The sequence below is a fragment of the Thermobia domestica genome, chromosome 6 (genome assembly GCF_964235325.1).
Source record: "Thermobia domestica chromosome 6, izTheDome1.hap1.1, whole genome shotgun sequence".
In the NCBI taxonomy this organism is placed as follows: domain Eukaryota; kingdom Metazoa; phylum Arthropoda; class Insecta; order Zygentoma; family Lepismatidae; genus Thermobia; species Thermobia domestica.
In genome coordinates, this window is record NC_137459.1 from 83852939 (window position 1) to 83871764 (window position 18826).

At 34.8% G+C, this 18826-nt stretch overlaps 1 protein-coding gene across 1 annotated transcript in view; it reads right to left on the bottom strand.

Moving 5' to 3' along the window:
• Synj (synaptojanin) overlaps positions 1–18826 on the bottom strand; it is a 137196-nt gene that overhangs the window by 110164 nt on the left and 8206 nt on the right. The window contains exons 2-3 of the mRNA XM_081761800.1: positions 8395–8481; positions 3011–3278 (exon numbers count right to left, since the gene is read on the bottom strand). Of these exons, the coding sequence (XP_081617926.1) occupies positions 3011–3278; positions 8395–8481 (355 nt within the window). The remainder of the gene's footprint in view (positions 1–3010; positions 3279–8394; positions 8482–18826) is intronic.

Consider the following 18826-nt stretch of genomic DNA (forward strand, 5'->3'; position numbering starts at 1 on the left):
TGATAACTGTATTATTCTCTGACTTGAAAATCGCTTCTTCGCTTAATCGTTATCAATTGTTAAGTTATATTTCCTGAAACTGTAACAATAAAATTTTTCAAAATAGACAAATACAATTATTATTTTAATATTGTTGCTGCATTTGAATTTGATTAATCGATTCCAGTTCCAAGTTTTATCTTCAAAACCGCCCCTACGTAAAACACAATCAATGGCTTAAGTTGGATTCAAACCTATATCCGGACTTCATCCGATACTTGATACTTGCACCATGAATCAAAGCAGGACGAGCAGAAAAAAAATACGTGTATTAGCATCTTGGTCGAGAATGAGCACGGTTCTATATAAGGAAGATGGCTTTTCACGAAAGAAGGTTCTACATTTTGATTATATACGCAAGTTAAAATGTAAAAGAGAAGCAAACGATAATTTTCAATTATTGATTTATTTTATACAAACTTCTAACTAGCTGAAAAATAAAGGGATATTATAATTTGAACAGCCATTTAGTATCCACAAAAGATGTCTTCAAGTTCATCAATATGAAATTTGTAGTTGCTGATTAGTTAGTTAGCAGGTTCGTAGTTTAGCGTCCTTTTTTAGTATCGTGGTTACGCGAGACGTCAATCTATTGCGTAAGGTGGGATCCGAATCACACGAGCTTTCACCGAGAATTGAACCCATGTCTCGTGCACGAAAGGCGCATACTATAATCATATAGACATGGTGGAGTTAAAATTGTAGTTGCGGTCCATGATTTCTAAATTGCCTAGGTAACAAATTTCTCAACGGTAAAAATAATGAAGATGTAATTTTGTTATATACAGGGCACGCTCGGTAGTTCAACATTCGATACTTCAACAAGCCCAGTAGTTCAACACTTTGAGTATTTTCCTGGCCCGTAGGGTCCGTTCTACAGTTCACCAGTTTCGCAGCCACCATGTTGGGTAGTTCAACATTCGGCAAAATGGCTAGCACATTGCTCTGTACCTCAACGGTTTGAGGTTCGGCCACCAAGTAGTTCAACGCACTGTTGACAAACAGACCTGACAGAAGGCGCTACAACTGAATCGTTCTGCAGAGGTAAACAACCCCCTCTCTTCTCCCCTGTTTCACCGCCGAGCCGGACGACGCGACGCAATCGAGCAATTTAAAGTGTGAATTGTTGAATTTCTTTGTTTCAACTGTACTGTATATGGTTTTGATAGAAAAATGAGATTCTAAATTTGACTTAAATTTTTACCAGTAAATGTGTTTTTAAGTACAGTACATACAGTAATGCCGTTTTATTAAGTATTTACACTCAATCTAACCGTTCCCACATTTTTTTCAAATATATCCAGTAGTTCAACATTTCAGGCAGTTCAATACCTAGCTAGCTCCATAAGTGTTGAACTACCGAGCGCGCCCTGTAGTACGAAATAGACATATTTCCTTTCTTCAAGGTTTGTTATTCTTTGCTTCCGTTAATTTGAAAATGATATAAATTAGTTCGTACTAGAGACGCAGAGAACCAGGCTTCTTTGGAATGGCATTTTTCCCATAAAAAAAGTTTTCTTTTTATTTATAAGAAAAAACGGAAATTTTAGCTTGTTCAAGTACATCTTTTGTTTCCCTGTACTGGATCCTACCATTAGGAGAAAGTATGTTTTCAACATCCAGTACTTGTGAGTCCTATGTTCAGTCTGGGGCTGTCTTGATTAGTTTTTAAACTAGCATTGCAGTTATTGCCACCAAATGTATGTTATGCAACAACCATATCCCAAATGTCGTTTTGGTTGCCTAAACATTTTATCAAGTACCTGGAAGTTACACATCTTGATATATTTGTTTTCCGGTTGCTTAGCTTCAATCTGTCAGGCAAGGAAAACATATCATAAACCAAGAAACAGATACAAAATTAATTTGTTTTGGTATAAAATCTTGCCTAACTTGTTTCCCGTTGGAAAAATATTATATCCTGAGCTTCAGAGAGTTCAGTTTACAAAATTAAATCCATAAACTGCTATTTTGCGTGTGATACAAAATTCATTCATTCTTTACTGTTATATTGTGTCAAGATTTTTGAAATAAGAAGCTTGTGGACAGTGTTTTAAACATTGTTTCCATCGAATTGTAGCAGTCTCACTAAATGTTATATATAATGACAATAACATTTATGTTTATGCGTAAATGTTAAACTGTAATTTTGTTTCAGGAAATCTACTTTACTTTCAGGAGTTATTGCTAACATTACTAGAACATTTTTATCGTTCAACGCAAATCTACTAGATCTACCAACAATTCGTTGCAACCAGAAAACATATCGCGTTCTCCAATTTGCACTTTTTTCTTTCCTATCGAATGACATACCGTTTTTTTGTTTTATTATTATTATTATTATTATTATTATTATTATTATTATTATTATTATTGAAATTTTTCAGGATTTTCTCTTCAGATTACAGTAATTAAATGTTTTTCGTGTTATAACGGGAAAACAGCTGCGAAAGTACTCTTATCTCTTCACTGAATTTTAAATACCGGATAAAAAAAAATCAACTTTGCCAAGGGAAAAAGTCGCGGAAATCAAGTTATTTTTTTTCCCCAGTCCTTGCATCTCTAGTTCATACAAAGTTACTTTAAGAAATAAAAAAAAAAAAAATATATCATCTTACAAATTATTAATGAATTCGCAAAAAAATAAAAAAAAAAAAAATCACAATAAATACTAAGAGTTCAACAAAGACAAAGCCACAAATCCTAAAATTTCTAAATTTCAAGAGATCCTTTGAATTATCAAATGTGAATATACTGAAAACTCAAGTTCATAATCATTGCCTAATCATTAGATTGAATCTACTGACATGAAATAATCTAATACATGAATAAGTTCATTAAAATAATAATAATAATAATAATAATAATAATAATAATAATAATAATAATAATAATAATAATGAAATCCCGGTCTTACATAATATCGGGTATGGCATTTGCAACTTTGTTTTCGGAAGAAACAAAAACTTACCAGAAAAACCTATTATCCGTTTCGGACGTTCTTCTTCTGCGCTGAGCGCATACTGTTAAGTCCAGTGGCTCTCCGGAAGCAGACCATGAGAAGTAGAAGGTTCCTGAGTTAAGCACTTTCCTTACTTCTGAAACACGGTCTTCATCTTGCTGTTGATTTCGAAGCGAAACAAAATTTGTTTGTGTTATTCTAAATACTTCGGAGTCACAAACTTTACCTACTGATACACAGCCAGTTACTAGAACCAAGTACAGGACAGCATTTTCACCTAAAACGTACAGATAAAATTTATGAATGTACAATGATCATACATCGCCTATCAGGTCTTTAGCAAGATTAAATAACTATTACAGGAAAACCAAGGTTTTTACGCAGTGTGCCTATCCAAATACACTGCAAACGGTTTTCGTATATAATACAAGGTATACACATACATTGTACATACATTTGACATACATTGTACAGTCTCATTACAATCAGTTTAGTGAAGTTAAATCCATTAATGTCTCACTCATTAATAATGTGGAAAGTACTAGTGTATAGTGATTTTAAAAGCTGCACATTCATTTTATACAGTGAAAACTGTATGCTAGCCAAGCTTAATTTCATTGAAAAGTGGCAAATTTAACTGAAAATACGTGTATATTGAACAAACTTACACAGATCAATATCAGTACTTCTCATGCGGTAAAGTATGTATTGCATAAATGTACAACAATGCTGCAATATAAAAATGTTACATGTCATAAATGTCAATCTTACTTTACCACAAACACAGTGTACTTTAATTTTGTACATATAACATGCTAAGAACCTCCAAATCGATACGGTACATTCTTTACTTCATTTATTCCTTCCACCTAATGGATAGATACTGGCATAAACTTTACCAATATGAACATATATCATATCATGTGTTAAATAATCACAATATATCCCCAGAGAGAATAAGTTTTGAAAACATATTAAAAAAATAAATAAATAAATAAAAATAGAAGAAGAGGGTATTTTAGCTCAATAAATACATACAGCCCTCTGGACGAGTGAATAATGTCTGACAATAGAAGACAAATGAGTTGTAAGGCTGTATTAAGAACAAACACCGATATGCTAATTTGTCTATAAATAGACAGCAACCAAAACACACCACATCGCCTCCTTTATTTTCGGGTAAATTACGTGCAATAGACACATTTTTTCCCCATTGTTTAAAAAAAAATATGTACACAACCGAATATTCAGTTTAGGTAGCCTCGAAGTGAATTTAACATTGCAAACATAAGAATACAGTTGTTTTAATGCAGTCTAATTCCAAGAAAGATAGATAGTAACTTACAACAGTAGCGCTGAGCCTTAAATAGTGCTGAGTCGGATGTAACACTGGGAAAAGTGTCCCCCAATAAAAACATACCATAGTTTTTTAAATATTCTTTTTTACTTTTGAAAGCTGAGTTAAAACGGTCAACAAATCTGTACAGAATGTTTCTGTATTAGAATTTTACCGTTAGATTCGCTTTCACCACACCCCTAGTTGACAGTAACCACTGCATCACAAAGAATTTCCCAGAAATAACGGGGCACGGAAAGAATAGTGCACTTCTACAAGACTTCAAAAAAAATTCCACTACCAGAAATATTTAAAACCTAGGGAAATTTAAATATGATTTTGGTCTGAATAACGCTACAATCAAACAATATGCGAAACAAAGTGCAGTGCATTAAGTCATCAAATAAAACTTGCTGATAATTTAAAGACAGTGCAAAATAATGTTTGTATAACTTAATGCAGTGTAATGTAAATATAGATTAGTTACAAGGACTGGAATAAATAGCAGAACTGGTGAAAATTTAGCTCGTAACTCCGTACAGCCGTTTGGATAAGCGATTCATGTCTGAGAATAGAAGAGAAATAAATACTGTGTTTCATATTTCTGTATAACATTGTAATTTATTGTTGCACGAATGTTTCCTTCCTCCATGTGATCAATGTTTGTCAACGTCACACTTCGATATATCGCGGCGGCAAAGCATGTACCCCCAGCAGCTTCTACTGCATATATCTTATGGGAAGTTGAAAGTTCAACAGAAATGATGCCAACTTAGGCAGGTGATCAAGTTCAGAACCTTTACAATTATGCCAAAAACCTCGGTAAGGGGAGACTTGAGTAAACTTTTTCTACTGTAATGGCCATATATTTTAAAACACAGAACATTACAAAATGTGATATCCAGAATGGATAAAACAAAATATGTATCAAGAATAACGCCTTGCAGTTCCATTTACACACAAAATACAGTATGATAGTTCACCATGGATTCAGATTCACATTAAATGAATTGTTATAGTGTTATAAATAATGTACGGATTTGTACGTAATTACATATTTTTTCCTTCATATGTAGGTTCGTCAAATCCTTAAATGTTTTGTGATTCACACCTGTAGGATGCTTCAACTTAAGTTTCATATTACATATTTTGACCAATATTACATATTTCTATGGTTTCTATTTTTTTTTTTTTTTTTTTTTAAACATAAAACTGTCTTAAAATTTTGCGTTTAGTGAAATTTTAATTTAAAATAAAAACAAACTCTCCAACTGTGCAAGGCTTGCATCTAGATTCAATTTTGTCATATCTATATTTTCGTTTCTTTACCGAAAGAGAAATCTCTCTCTCTCTCTCTTTTTTTTTTTTTAATTATTTATTTGTCAAACCATGTTTTGCAGAATTTTCGCCGATAACAAAAGGAATATAAGAAGAAACAAGTAAAAATCCTCCCTCCGGGGTACATTAGCAGCGCCCTTTATTCTCAACTCTGGAGGGACAGGTGACTGGCCAGAAAATTCCTAAAATGAAGTCTATTTGATTGTTATCGGAGGTCGGACGGGAAGAAAGATGAAAGCAAATCCCGCAATTCAAGTTAAAACTATATGCTAGTGTACTTCCAGGAATTTACCGCAAGATTTCGTTCCAAGAAGCTAGCGATAATGGCAATATCATAGCAGGTAATCTAAGCTTTCAAGGAACTTCGCTTGTACAACTGAATGACAGGAGGACAGTATTCTAGCATTGCAGTTGCAAAACGCACGTGTTCTGCATTGACCGTCGAAGTTAGAAATGGCTCCGGTTGCCTCAACTTTATCCGCGAAATTGCGGTCGTGGGTAACTATCGATGATGCGTTTACTACGGACAGTAAAGTGGTGTGTCAAATGTGTATTTAAAAAAATGGATGTTCAATGAAATCTCTGTTAGAACAACATGTACGAAGTGCACTCCATGCAAGAAATAAAAATTTGCGAACTGCAAAAAAACAAGTACTCTTGACACAAATGCATCACGATACTTCAGTGAGAGAGTTTTTCAAAGACTTGTGCCAAGCAATGATAGTAACAAACATTCCTTGGAACAAAGTTTAAGTGCAAAAATACCGTGCTTTTCTGGAGAAGTACTGCGAGCGTCGAATTCCTGACGAATCCACTCTTCGAAATTGCTATCGCGAAGTTTGTTATAGGGAAGCTATAGATACCATTAGGGCAGAAATAGGTAGTTCATATATTTCGATTTCTGTGGACGAAACAACAGACGTTTTGGGACGTTATGTAGCAAATTTAGTGATTGGAAAGTTAAGTGAAGATGCTCAATCTAAATCCTATCTTATTGCGAGTAAATTGCTGGAACGCACGAATCATTCCACGACTGCTCGCTTTGTAGGCGATGGTCTTAAAGTGTTGTGGCCGGGAGGAGTTCAGGAAGAGAAAATCCTTGTTCTCTATACAGACAGTGCAGCGTACATGTTAAAAGCGGCTAGAGCACTTCAAGTTTTCTACCCTCACTTAATTCATTTCACCTGTATGGCCCATGCTCTTCAGTGTGTTGCTGAAGAGGTGAGAGACAACTTTTGCGAAGTAAATCAATTAGTTTCTTCTACGAAAAAAATAGTGTTTGTTAAGGCGCCACAACGTGTTCAAGTTTACAGAGAACAACTACCAGACGTGCCACTTCCTCCGGAGCCTGTGCTAACGCGGTAAGGCACTTGGATACAGGCAGTACATTTGTACAATGAACATTTTCAAAAAAATTAAGCCTGTTGTTCATTCGTTTTCATCGGAGTCTGCTGTGTCAGTTGGCATTGGTCAGAAACTGTTTAATGACTCAAAAGTGGCGTGTGATATCGCATACATAGACAGCAACTTTGGTTGGCTACCTACAAGCAATAAAAAGCTAGAGACTGTTGGGTGGCCTCTTCCGGAATCCATTTAAATCATAGAGGATGCAAAGAGACTGCTGCAAGGTGAGTGTGTGGAGATGTAGGAGAAAAAGTTCGAAAGAAACTAAATGCAGTGCTGGAAAGAAACCCGGGTTACGACAGTCTATTGGCAGTGTGTGAGATTCTCAGTAGTGAAACAAGAATCCCCGCTGAAGATATTTCCCCCAACTACATCCCCCTGTTGAAATACGCTCCTGTTACCTCATGTGATGTGGAGATATCATTCTCTGCATACAAGAATATTTTATCCGATCGCCGACAAAATTTTACTTCTCATCATTTGGAAATGTACTTTGTAACAATTGTGCAACAACACTCAGTTGAACTACAGGCACATCTTTTGTAAGTACTTTATTTCAAATTAAAAATGTTCATTTGCGGAAATATTCTTCAATCTTAGTTCAGCTGGTATCGTTTAAAAAAATATAGAACTGCTTTTCCCTGTATGAGATAAATATATATAAAACAATACACTTCGTCTTAAGTTGCTTTTAGTATTTAAATTTGTATATTGCGTATAATTCATTTCAAGATTGGGCCGTGGTGACAGATGGGCATTTAGTGTAAAAGGTTCCAGATTTGAAACGGGACCACACCACATCACATGAGATTTCTGACGTACAAATGCTGTATGCATTGCTTTTCTCGGGGCTTTGCTGTTTCTCTCTAGCCGATTCACATCTTCCTTCATTCGCATCAGATTTTTATTATCCTGCAATCAGTCACGTCAGTGTCGTATGGCTGTCTCAGCTGTTCAAGCATTTCACTTCATTGGGGGACTTGCATTAAGCAGGATAAAGTGTAGTAGATTTTCCTTTTTATTTTCATAATTCGTTTAAATATTGCATACTCATACGCGTGTTAATATTACGTTTTCATAAATAAGTAATATTACATATTCTTATATATTATTACATATTTCTTACATCTTTAAGTGATTTTTGTTACATATTTATGTATTTAGAGGATTGATATTACATAAAAATGCGGAGTCTAGTTATAACCACGTCCATGTCTAAAATTAATTCGGAAAATACAAATATGAGGAAGACACACTTCCATCATTTTAAGTTATAACGACAGGTGAATCTAAACTTGCACTTTAATATTCTTACCAGCGTTTAGCTGAAGGACTCCGAGACATCCATAAGCATCTAGTAACTTCGTATATTGACGCTTCACTGATTCTGTCTCCTGTGAAGCTAGAATAAAAAAAAATATATAAATAAATAAATAAACAAATAAACAGGGTAATAAGTGTTGTCCTTTAATATCTAATGCAGAAATACATATTTACTAACTATAACACGAGAACAAAATGCTCCATGAAACAACATGAAAGATAACTAGCTAGCTAGCTATAAGTTATTGGAAATTTAATAATAATATACTGAAATACCATTTATGGTGAAAAATACATTTCCCATCTCCTGAGTAAACAAGTAACTTCAGACAATTTAAAGCCACGCTCAGATCTTCTATGATTCTACTTACAGATGCATGCAATCCCTCAAGGATACTAGCACCTCTGAGCTTTCCATTCTCCTCTGGAGTCTCAGTCACGAGGGATAAAAAGAAACAATAGAAACATCAGGAACAAAAATAAAAGGAACAGACTTACCCAGAGCAGAGCGGTGCTGAAACGCACTTTGTCAAAACAAGCACATTCCAGTGATTGTTGTTTTGACAAAGTGCGTTCTAGCACCGCTCTGCTCTGGCTAAGTTCATTCCTTTTAATCTTTTCCCTAATGCTTTCTTTTCTTCTTTTGATATCCTCTGTGACCAAGACTCCCGTGGGGAACAGAAGGTTCGGAAGTGCAAGTATTATTCACGAATTGTTAAACGTGTAATTAGAATTAAAGTAACGCTTTAATAAGTGTAATGAAAAACTAAGATGATATAGCACTATGTTCTTAAAGAAAGAAATAAAATACGTAAGAAAGAAATAAAAATAGGAACTCCCTCATGGCTAAGTAGTTAGAATACGCGCCTTTGGCCTTAGTTTGTTGGCGGAAGCTCATGTGGTTTGGATCCCACGTTAAGCTGTAGGTCCATGTCATATATTAATCATTTCCCTGCTATGCGTCCAACAGTCCCTTTAGCCTAACGGAGAAGGATAAAAATTGAAAGTGAATTATTATGGAGGAATTCATGGCATAAACATATGGGAGAAAGTGGAACAACCTCAAAGAAAACGTACGATGATAGGTTGTCCACCACAAACTTACATTTCTGGGGTCTAATCAGAGACTCTACGATCCAGAGGTGAGCGCTCTTTCACTGAAACAACGTGTTATTCCAGGATATAGCGGAGAAGTATGAAGCGAAAATTATAGGATGTTTTATTTGGACAATGAAAAATGCGACATGATGCAGTGGGGATGATTCTAGGAAAGAAACAGAAAGAGAAAGCCAAGAATGTAAAATTTATAAATGATAGGGCTATAATGGTCCTACAGACCACTGAACACAACCAAACAAGTGGAAGTGCATTACGAAAAATTAGAAGAAATGATACAACCTATTTAATGTGTAGACAGCAATACAAAAAAAGAAGGATGAAAGAAAGAAAGAAAAGAAAAAAGAAAGAAAAAGAAAGAAAGAAAAAAGAAAGAAATGAAATGAAATCTTTCAGTTCAACGTCCCACGATTATCTCTGTTAGGCTCAGGGAGACAAAGCAATACAAAAGAAAATATATTAAGGTTAAAAATGTAAAATTACTCGCAACTAGAAAGCAGTAAAGAACATTCTGAACAAGTGCTCAGTAGATCATTACAAAGTAGTATGAGAACCGAAGAGAGATTGGAAAATGAAGAGAAACAGTAAGAAAAGAAATATCTGATCACTAACCTAATATTGACGAAACTGAACAAGAATAAAACGTCAAACGAAATAGAAACGAGATAAAAAGTAGATCAAGTTACTTTGAAAATTCGGAAGTAAACATAGAATTGAACACTGGAATATTATAAGTTGATTATTGCAATATGAGAAATGGAAACAATACCAAAAAGGAGATACAAGCAATTGTAGTGACAGAGGTGGGATCATAGTAATGTCTATTCCACGTAAGGTAACATATGGAGTTATAAAGCTGTATTAAGAATAAAGTAGATAAAAAGATAGCAAAGCAGCAAGCACAATTTCCGTCAAACAGATCTTGCATATGTCAGATTTTCATACTGAGAATCATATTAAGCTAATTCCGAAAATAATACACACACACATACAAAAGAAAGAAACCAAGAAGAGCAATTATACATATTATATTAAATGTCACTCTATCCCGATTGGTGATGTAATCCTCTAACCTAGCTCTCTTGCAAGCGGGATAGTGCGGTGGAAAATTGTGCATATACCGTGAGGGTTCGTCTTGCGTCATGGTATGTGCACCTGCTAACTGAACCAGATTCATGCCCCGGTCGTGGCTCGCGCTGACATTAACAGTTGAATTCCTATTCTCAATGTTACGTAACGAGATAAGACGAAACATATCAGGAATTAATCATCTCAAATGTCAAGCTTTTATTTGTAGCCAGGTATCACCAAATGGTTTAACCCTTTTACATTATGATGGCACAACACCTGTGCCATGGCGTCGACCTTCGAAATTTACTTTATAAGTCTCTAGTAAAGCTTTTTAGACCGGGTTTTTTGCATTCATTTAAATATAGAAGCATCATAGAACATATTTTATGGGCATTTTGCAGCCTCGCGTGCTCTATCTGGGGGCTGTGACGTCACAAACATGGACGATGGGTTTAAAAAAGGGTATTATTGAGAAGTTTTTTCAAAAAATCCCTGACACATTACTATTTACCCTAGGATAATGGATTGTATCTCGTTGGTTTCATTATGAGACAGGCTTTCGAAATGTACTACTCACATTTTCTTATCGTGTACCAGAAGCGTGAAAATCTCGTTCAAAGTGGAAAAAAGGAAATTTTTTAAAAGAAAAATTTCCCTTTTCCCCATTTTTCTCTTCACAGGTGCACGATAGCGAAATTTGAGTGGTACCATTTGAAAGACTTCCTTACGCTAAAAAAAATGAGGTATGACTCATGTTGCTAGAGTCAACAGACGTGTGTCAAAAAAATCTCGATTTCTTTATTTTTTCATTTTTTACACATTTTTAGTCAATTACTTTAGTAAAGTATCTACAGTATTATTACTATTTATTCTAAAGTCATGATACGTACCTCGTTTTATTTGGCATGAACCAGTCTTTCAAACGGTACCACTCGCATGTCTCTATCATGTACCATAGTGGAGAAAATTCGCGAAAAAGGAATTTTTTGTCAAAAAATCTCTTTTCCCCCCGATTTTGAGCCCCTCTGGCTATGGTACATGCTAGAGACATGCGAATGGTACCGTTTGAAAGACTGGTTCATGCCAAAGAAAACGAGGTACAATACATGTTCCCACAATGAACAGTCTTGATGATGATAGTATAGAAATTGACTGAAAAGGTATTATCAAGGGAAAATATGTAAATCGATTGTAGCATCAAAACTATTCATCCCAGGGCCACTCTTTGTATCTCATTCTCTTTACCATAAAACAAAGTATTTTTAGTAGCATTTGCATGATCGTATCGTATACCAAAGGGAAGATATTTGCGATAAAAAGGGATTTTTTAAAAAGAAAATCCCTTTTCCCAATTTGAGAGAAAATTTCCCGCATTTGGTACACTTTCGGGAAATTTTACGGACGCAGTTGGAAATACTGCTTTACTAGAAACAAAACGGGGTATGAACCATGATCCTACGATAAATAGTCTTGACGCAATAGATGATTGAGTGAAAGTCTACAAAATACCTAAAAAAAAAAAAAAAAAAAAAAAAAAAAAAAAAAAAAAAAAAAAAGCCATAATTTAAAAGGGTTAACACTGCTCGGTGATGGATATTTATGTCATTGTCGATGTCATGACTGCTTACATCCCGGCCTTGCTCTTTCAGAACGAAAGTGACTTAACCTCTTTTTGGGCTGCATTTGAGCCTTTATTGAAATAAAAGTGTAAAAAGTAGCGCAGTTTTATAGATAGTCCACTCATCTTCACAGCGCAATATTACGTCCCATTATAAGAATTCTACCACTTTTGGCACATCTATTAGCTTCAACTGTCAGCTGTCAAATGACGCTGCAGCTCATATATATATATATATATATATATATATATATATATATATATATATATATATATATATATATCTTGAAATTTGGGACACTAACGCTATCTCGTGCGCAAAGTCTTAAAACCTCTTAAATGACCTGGTATACAGATAAAAGTATTCCCAAAAGCCATTTCCAACCATCTGATGGTAATGGGAAAGGTGAAAAAGCCGAAGAGCTGCCTCACAAAAAGTGTTAACCACCGCTCTATTCAAAGCATATTATGGTCGCTGTTCGATGGGCTGCCCCTGGTGTAATGAACTGTAACTTTCTAGAACCTGATCAAAATCATCAAAACACAGTCATGTAGTTTCAGACATCACTCGTATACACTGCCAGTTACGCCTAGAGCAGCTCTCATTGGTCAGCAGAAAGGGATCACTTATCTTGCATGACAGTGTTCGGCTACATATAGCAAGAACAATTATCATCGCTTCCAAGAGTTGGTATACGAAATCCTCCATCATAACATTAATCAAACAAGTACCAGCAAATAAGAGGTATGGGCCACTGCACTCAACTTCCTTGCTTCAATTTCTTAAACTATATTTATTATTGAAATACGAACAAAATTATAAGGCGTTTTCGAAGGAAACTTCGTGCGAAGAAAACTTATCCCCAAAAGTAAACTACTACTAGTGGATATTTTCATAAGAAATAATTTACGCAACATTATAGATTATGAAACATTTATTTACGACATATGAATAAAATTGTCTAAGTCGTTTTAGAAAAAATCGCCCGGAAAGAAATGTCACCCACAAGGCTAAACTACCCCTTGTGTATTTATTTTCAGAATAAATAGTTTATGCCATATTGTCAGGTTAATAATGAAATATTTATTTGTGAAATATGAAGAAAATAATTTGCGTCTAATTTGAGAAAACCGTTCTAAAAGAACTTACCCTTGAGTAAACTACCCCTTCTAGATTTTTCCTAGAGAAATTACTGCGATTATAGTATAGAGTTGGTAATGAAATATCAGTGTACTGAATTTAAGCAAAATCCTTAGAACCGTTTTCGAGAAAACAGCCATTTTCAATGTTTACCCTTTAGTAAACTACAGTTAATTTTGAGGGTAGGAAAAACTCGGAAAAACACCCTTAGGGAATCTTATAAAAACCTTAAGTTTAAAATTCGGTGTGGGTACGTTGAACGGTTCGGCCTCATCGCGACTGGACACATTCACATAGGGACGGACGGACGAACGGACATCGAAAAATCTGTTTCCAGTACGTAGGGGTCATGAAACGTGTTGAAATCTCGAGTTCGATTTTTTTAACGATCACTATACTTTCTTCTTTCCCATTGTTACTCGAAAGTAAAAATTTAAGTTTACTATGACAGAAGAGTACAATAATGCTTTAAATCTTGTAAGACTATCACATTTACAGGTTAAACAACTAATTACGAAACAAAAGTTTACAGAAAACCAATAAAAACAACTACTTTATCCATAGAAAGTCGGTACATTCATAAAAATATATTTGGTAAAAATATATTTTTTTTAGGGCTTCCAGAAATATTTCGGTAACACAGAAAATGGAAAAATACTGCGATTGCATTGTTGATTAGGGTAATAAAAATAGATACTATTTTAAAATGAAAAGAACTTACCTGGAATTATTTCAAGAACACAAAGAAATACACATCAAAGAGTGAAAACGAAAAATCTGTTTCTATACTTTTATGGGCAGGGATTTCATAGAACTATATAAATTGGTTGAAAAAGAGGGAATTAAATTCGCTCTTAAGAATGCAAACTATCTCGAAAAGTCAAGCATTATTTCTTTGATCCGCTCTCCTCCTCCGGTGTTTATGAAATTAAATGTACATGCGACCAATGCTACATTGGAATCACAAAGAAAAATTTATCAACCAGGGTGAAAGAACGTACGAAACATTAAAGGAGAGAATCATGCGGTATCAGGACGAATTAAGTGCATTTTAAATGAGAACTACAAAGCAAAGGGCACAATGTAAAAGAGGTTTAGTCTTACACAAGAGCTCTTCTCACATAGACAGAACAGTCTTTGGATTTTTCTACATCACGACCAAATTTTCTACATTACACTTGGACAGAGGAAGTATCGAAAAGGGTTGAGATGGGCTCTTCTCCATTTCAGACTGAGTACTATTGTTTACACTTATTTCTACGGTGAAAAGAATGCTTTTCCTTTAAGCCGCCTTTTTTTTCTTTCTTTTTCTTAATTTCATGGGATAACGGAAACTAAATTTCAAAGGGCACGTAAGTTTTACAAAGTGAGTAGTAACTCATTTGATAATTTCGACTCAGCTAAGCTTTTTAGATTATGAGCGCAGAATTAAAATTGAGTTTTCCATCCACGAATTAGTCACCGTAAGACGTAAAAGAGAACAAAGCGACTTTGTGACATGGAATTTCACCAGCCGTTCAAAGATTTATTGGTAGATAAATCTCAGTTGGGTTTGCTGTTAACGAAATTTAAGTGTTTTTCATTCTAAGAATTGAAAATTTAGCATTATGTGGGTCCACAAATTAATGTAAATATTCTTTAATTATCACGTACTGATAAAGATGGCAAGCAGTCATAGAAAAACGTATTACGAACAAATTAACAATAGGAATGCTGAAGTGGAGTTTAAGGTTAATATTTCATTATTAAATATGCATCGTACTAGTTCGTTTATACGTTTTAAAATGACCTATGGGACTATACACATATCCGGAAGTATTTTCTAAATTTATTAACAAGAAGCAGTTGAAGATCTGAAGATGATAATACACTTCTAACTAAAATGATGATTAAATTGAAGCTAACCTAATTTAATGTTCATAACGAACTGCTCGTTGCAAAACAAAATTACTTCGTAAAGGAAGATCTGAGAAAAATGTACAGAGTGATTTCTGTTATGTGAGTGTAATATAATAGACCAGACGAATCAAGAAATGTATCACCCGCAAACAAAATACCAATTGAAAGGTTAATTTATGAAATCTTTCCTTCTCTTAATAAAGTAGCTAGTAGGAATTGAGACACACATCATTAAAACCCGAGTTGCATCTTTTATTTCAAAAAGTTAAAACAAGTTTAAAATTTCTCCAAGTTGATTTAAACATAGTTTTAATAAATATTTAAAATTTGGAGTAGTGTGTTAGTTACAGACCTTTCATCTTTTATTTGTAACGAACTTTCTCATCCGTTTGAGACTAATACTATACTGTTAGGAAAAGGTATCTCAAGATATATTACAGTACTTAATTTAAAGTAAAATGAAATAAAATAAAAAATAAATAAATAAGAACTAAATAGAATAGTTATAACTTGAAAGTCATTGTCAAATCTCCAAAATTGGTAAAATGTACGGGCAATTGCAGTAAAATCCCTCGTTCCCACAGTCTTAAAATCATAAATTATTGCCATGCTCTGAAGCTGCTTATAAAATACAGTGAAATCTCCCTTAACTGCCACTTCCATAATACAGATTGAACACTTTGTCTCAGCAAGAGTATATGTATTATCATGGGAAAGTTCCCCCCCCCCCTTCCCTTTACGGACACACTCGTCGTCTTCCCGAACATTTTAGTACATTAGAGAGTACAGAAAGTTTCGAACAGAAATTATTGCCCCAGGATGTAAACTACAGACAACTATTACAGAATTTCCTCAAGAAATTCATCAACCTTCATGACTGGTGAGCCATATCTACATTTTCATTATTTAATAACGTTATATACCCTTACTGTGTTCCTTTTACGTTTCGTACAGTCAGTATTCAAACTAGTGGATTCTAATACGGGATGATATGTATGTTAAGAAAAAATTGCTATAGGCCCAGCGAAACGACTGTCGGTTAGATACATAAAATATACGACATTTATCATCTGAAGACCAGAGGGAGAAATGTTGATCTTTCGTCGTGAAAGCTTAAAACAACGAATAACTGAGCACAGAATTTAGACACGTGCCTCTATCTGCACTTATAAGTAAGGCATTTACTGTATACTGCATACAATTAAAACAGGAGTTGGGTAAGGTAAATATCTGTATATCCTCTGTGTAACGATCACCTTCTCATTTACAGGCAAATAATATCCCATTGTTGTTCGTTATTTTGAAGTTCTACTGTATTTATTTAATAAAATATAGCAAAAAGTTAAGTTTTCATAAAACTACGGCCACAGAAAACTCAGCCGGTAGTCAAAACACCTTTCCTAAGTACTTTCAGAAAAGAGTTTAGTTAATAATAAAGCACTTACTACTAAATCACCACGGAAGTATTCAGAGCAATATTTTCGTCAAAATAAGATCAATTCACACCAATAATCTTTCTAAAATTATGTGACAAATGTATATATATATATATATATATATATATATATATATATATATATATATATATATATTAGGATTCACAAAATTCACGAAATATGAACAAAATCGTCTAAGATTCTTTTTTCTCCTTCAAAAAGTTGTTCCAGAAGTTCAACCCAACCAGCAAACTACTAATGATCTTTTCTAACAGATACATGGTCCACACTGAAATTCTGAAGTTGATTTCCCTAAATTTCCATGACTAGAGCCATTCTATTTCAAGTGTACCCCTGCTGGGGCTGCTGTTGATGTGTGATTTCCCGTACTTCCCTCGAAAGAGGAGGGACAAGTTGCTGTGGACGAGATCTTTCAATTGTTGAATGCGGAAGCGTTGCCACAATGAATTATTTCACGGACTTCGCTGTGCTCTGTCTTATTAATCACTCTAAGTAGCCTACGGTCTTTACTCGTCAAGACCAAAATGACTGAATGAAAAATTGGCAACACAGCAGAGGTCATTCACTTCTTTTCCCTACACAAAGGGTAGGGTTTCATCCGTCAGAGGGTTGGCAGGAGTGAGGCAGAAGTATAGTTCGCATAGTTTCCGAGGGCACAGGTGGAATACAGGCTCTAAGTAAATTATGTCTGAACCGTGACACTGCAATTTATGGTGAGATAAGAAAACGGCCTTCACCATTCCCACAGCCCTCCGACGATCTCCTTTTTATACATTTTTTTAAACACAGTATAAGCTTACTTCCTTATACTATGAGTCAAACTTCCTGTACTTCTTGGAATACAATAAAACATTAGTAAAAAGCAATAATTAAATACACTAACATACTATCTCGGTCTTCTGAACATAAACAAATTATTATAATTTGACATATCTCTTTAAACATGTACAACCAACAAACCTAATTTATTTCCTTCTTTTATAGCATCTTTTTTTTTCTTTTTTTTTAATTTGCACTTATTTCGCACCTTCACGCTTTAACACCTTTTGGTACTTCAGCTTCTTTATTTCTAGAGATAATTAATTACCTTTTTATATCCCTTTCATCAGAATCTTTTTGAGTCTGAATTAAGGTTGGTTTAAAGAGACAAGTTTCGCCGACAGATGTCACTACAGTCTTCGTATCTCCCTCATGTATTTTTTATCTTCCACGAAAATTCACGATTTCTCTTACAAATTTCAAGCCACAGATTGTTACCTTCGATAGGTTATGAAGTTTCTTCTCTAAAAATTTGAAGTAGGTAGCTTTGAATTTTTAAGATAAATCATGAATTTTCGTGAAAGATAAAAAAATACATGAGGAAGATACGAAGACTGTAGTGACACCTATCGGCAAAATTTGTCTCTTTAAACCAACCTTACTTCTTTAAGGTTATTTATGCCTTCCGTGAGCAACTGTAATGCTTGTTAAGATCGTTTGAGGAACAGAATACTTTCGTGAAATTTGATTGCATTTCCCTGACGTTTCTCTGAAATATAACAACTTTCCCTGACTCTTGACATATTTTGAAGCATTTCTCTGAGAGAATTTTGGTGTGTAAAAAAATCGGTTGTTTCCTACTTTTATTAGTATATAGGAAATCACAACCGTCATAAGATGCTCGGTTAATGAACACAGGATTGTCCAATGACAGCAAGGGGTCTGTGGTACAGTCCGCAGGCAAAAGCCTGCAACATGAGTATGTAAGTTTATTGTGAAACTACGCCTAACAGCGCAGAGAATCAACATAACGTCTATGCGAATCACGCCAGGAGAAACCTCGTCGTCCTCCCCTGCACACTTATTTTGGAGCAAAAGATTTCGTCGTTTCACAATACACTTACATGCTCATGTTGCAGGTTTTTTGCTGCGAACTGTACAACCCACGAGGTCCGAGATAAGAGCACCGACCCCAAAAGTGAGTGGCTGTTCTGGGATGCGGACTGGGTGGCGCAGTGGTTCAAGTATCGGCATGGTATGCTGGAGGTCCCGGTTCGAGTCTTGGTCCAGCCAGTCACTTTTTCGCTCTTTGTGTGTTGTAGGAAACTCTAGTTGAAATAACCGTGGTGATTCGAGATGATCA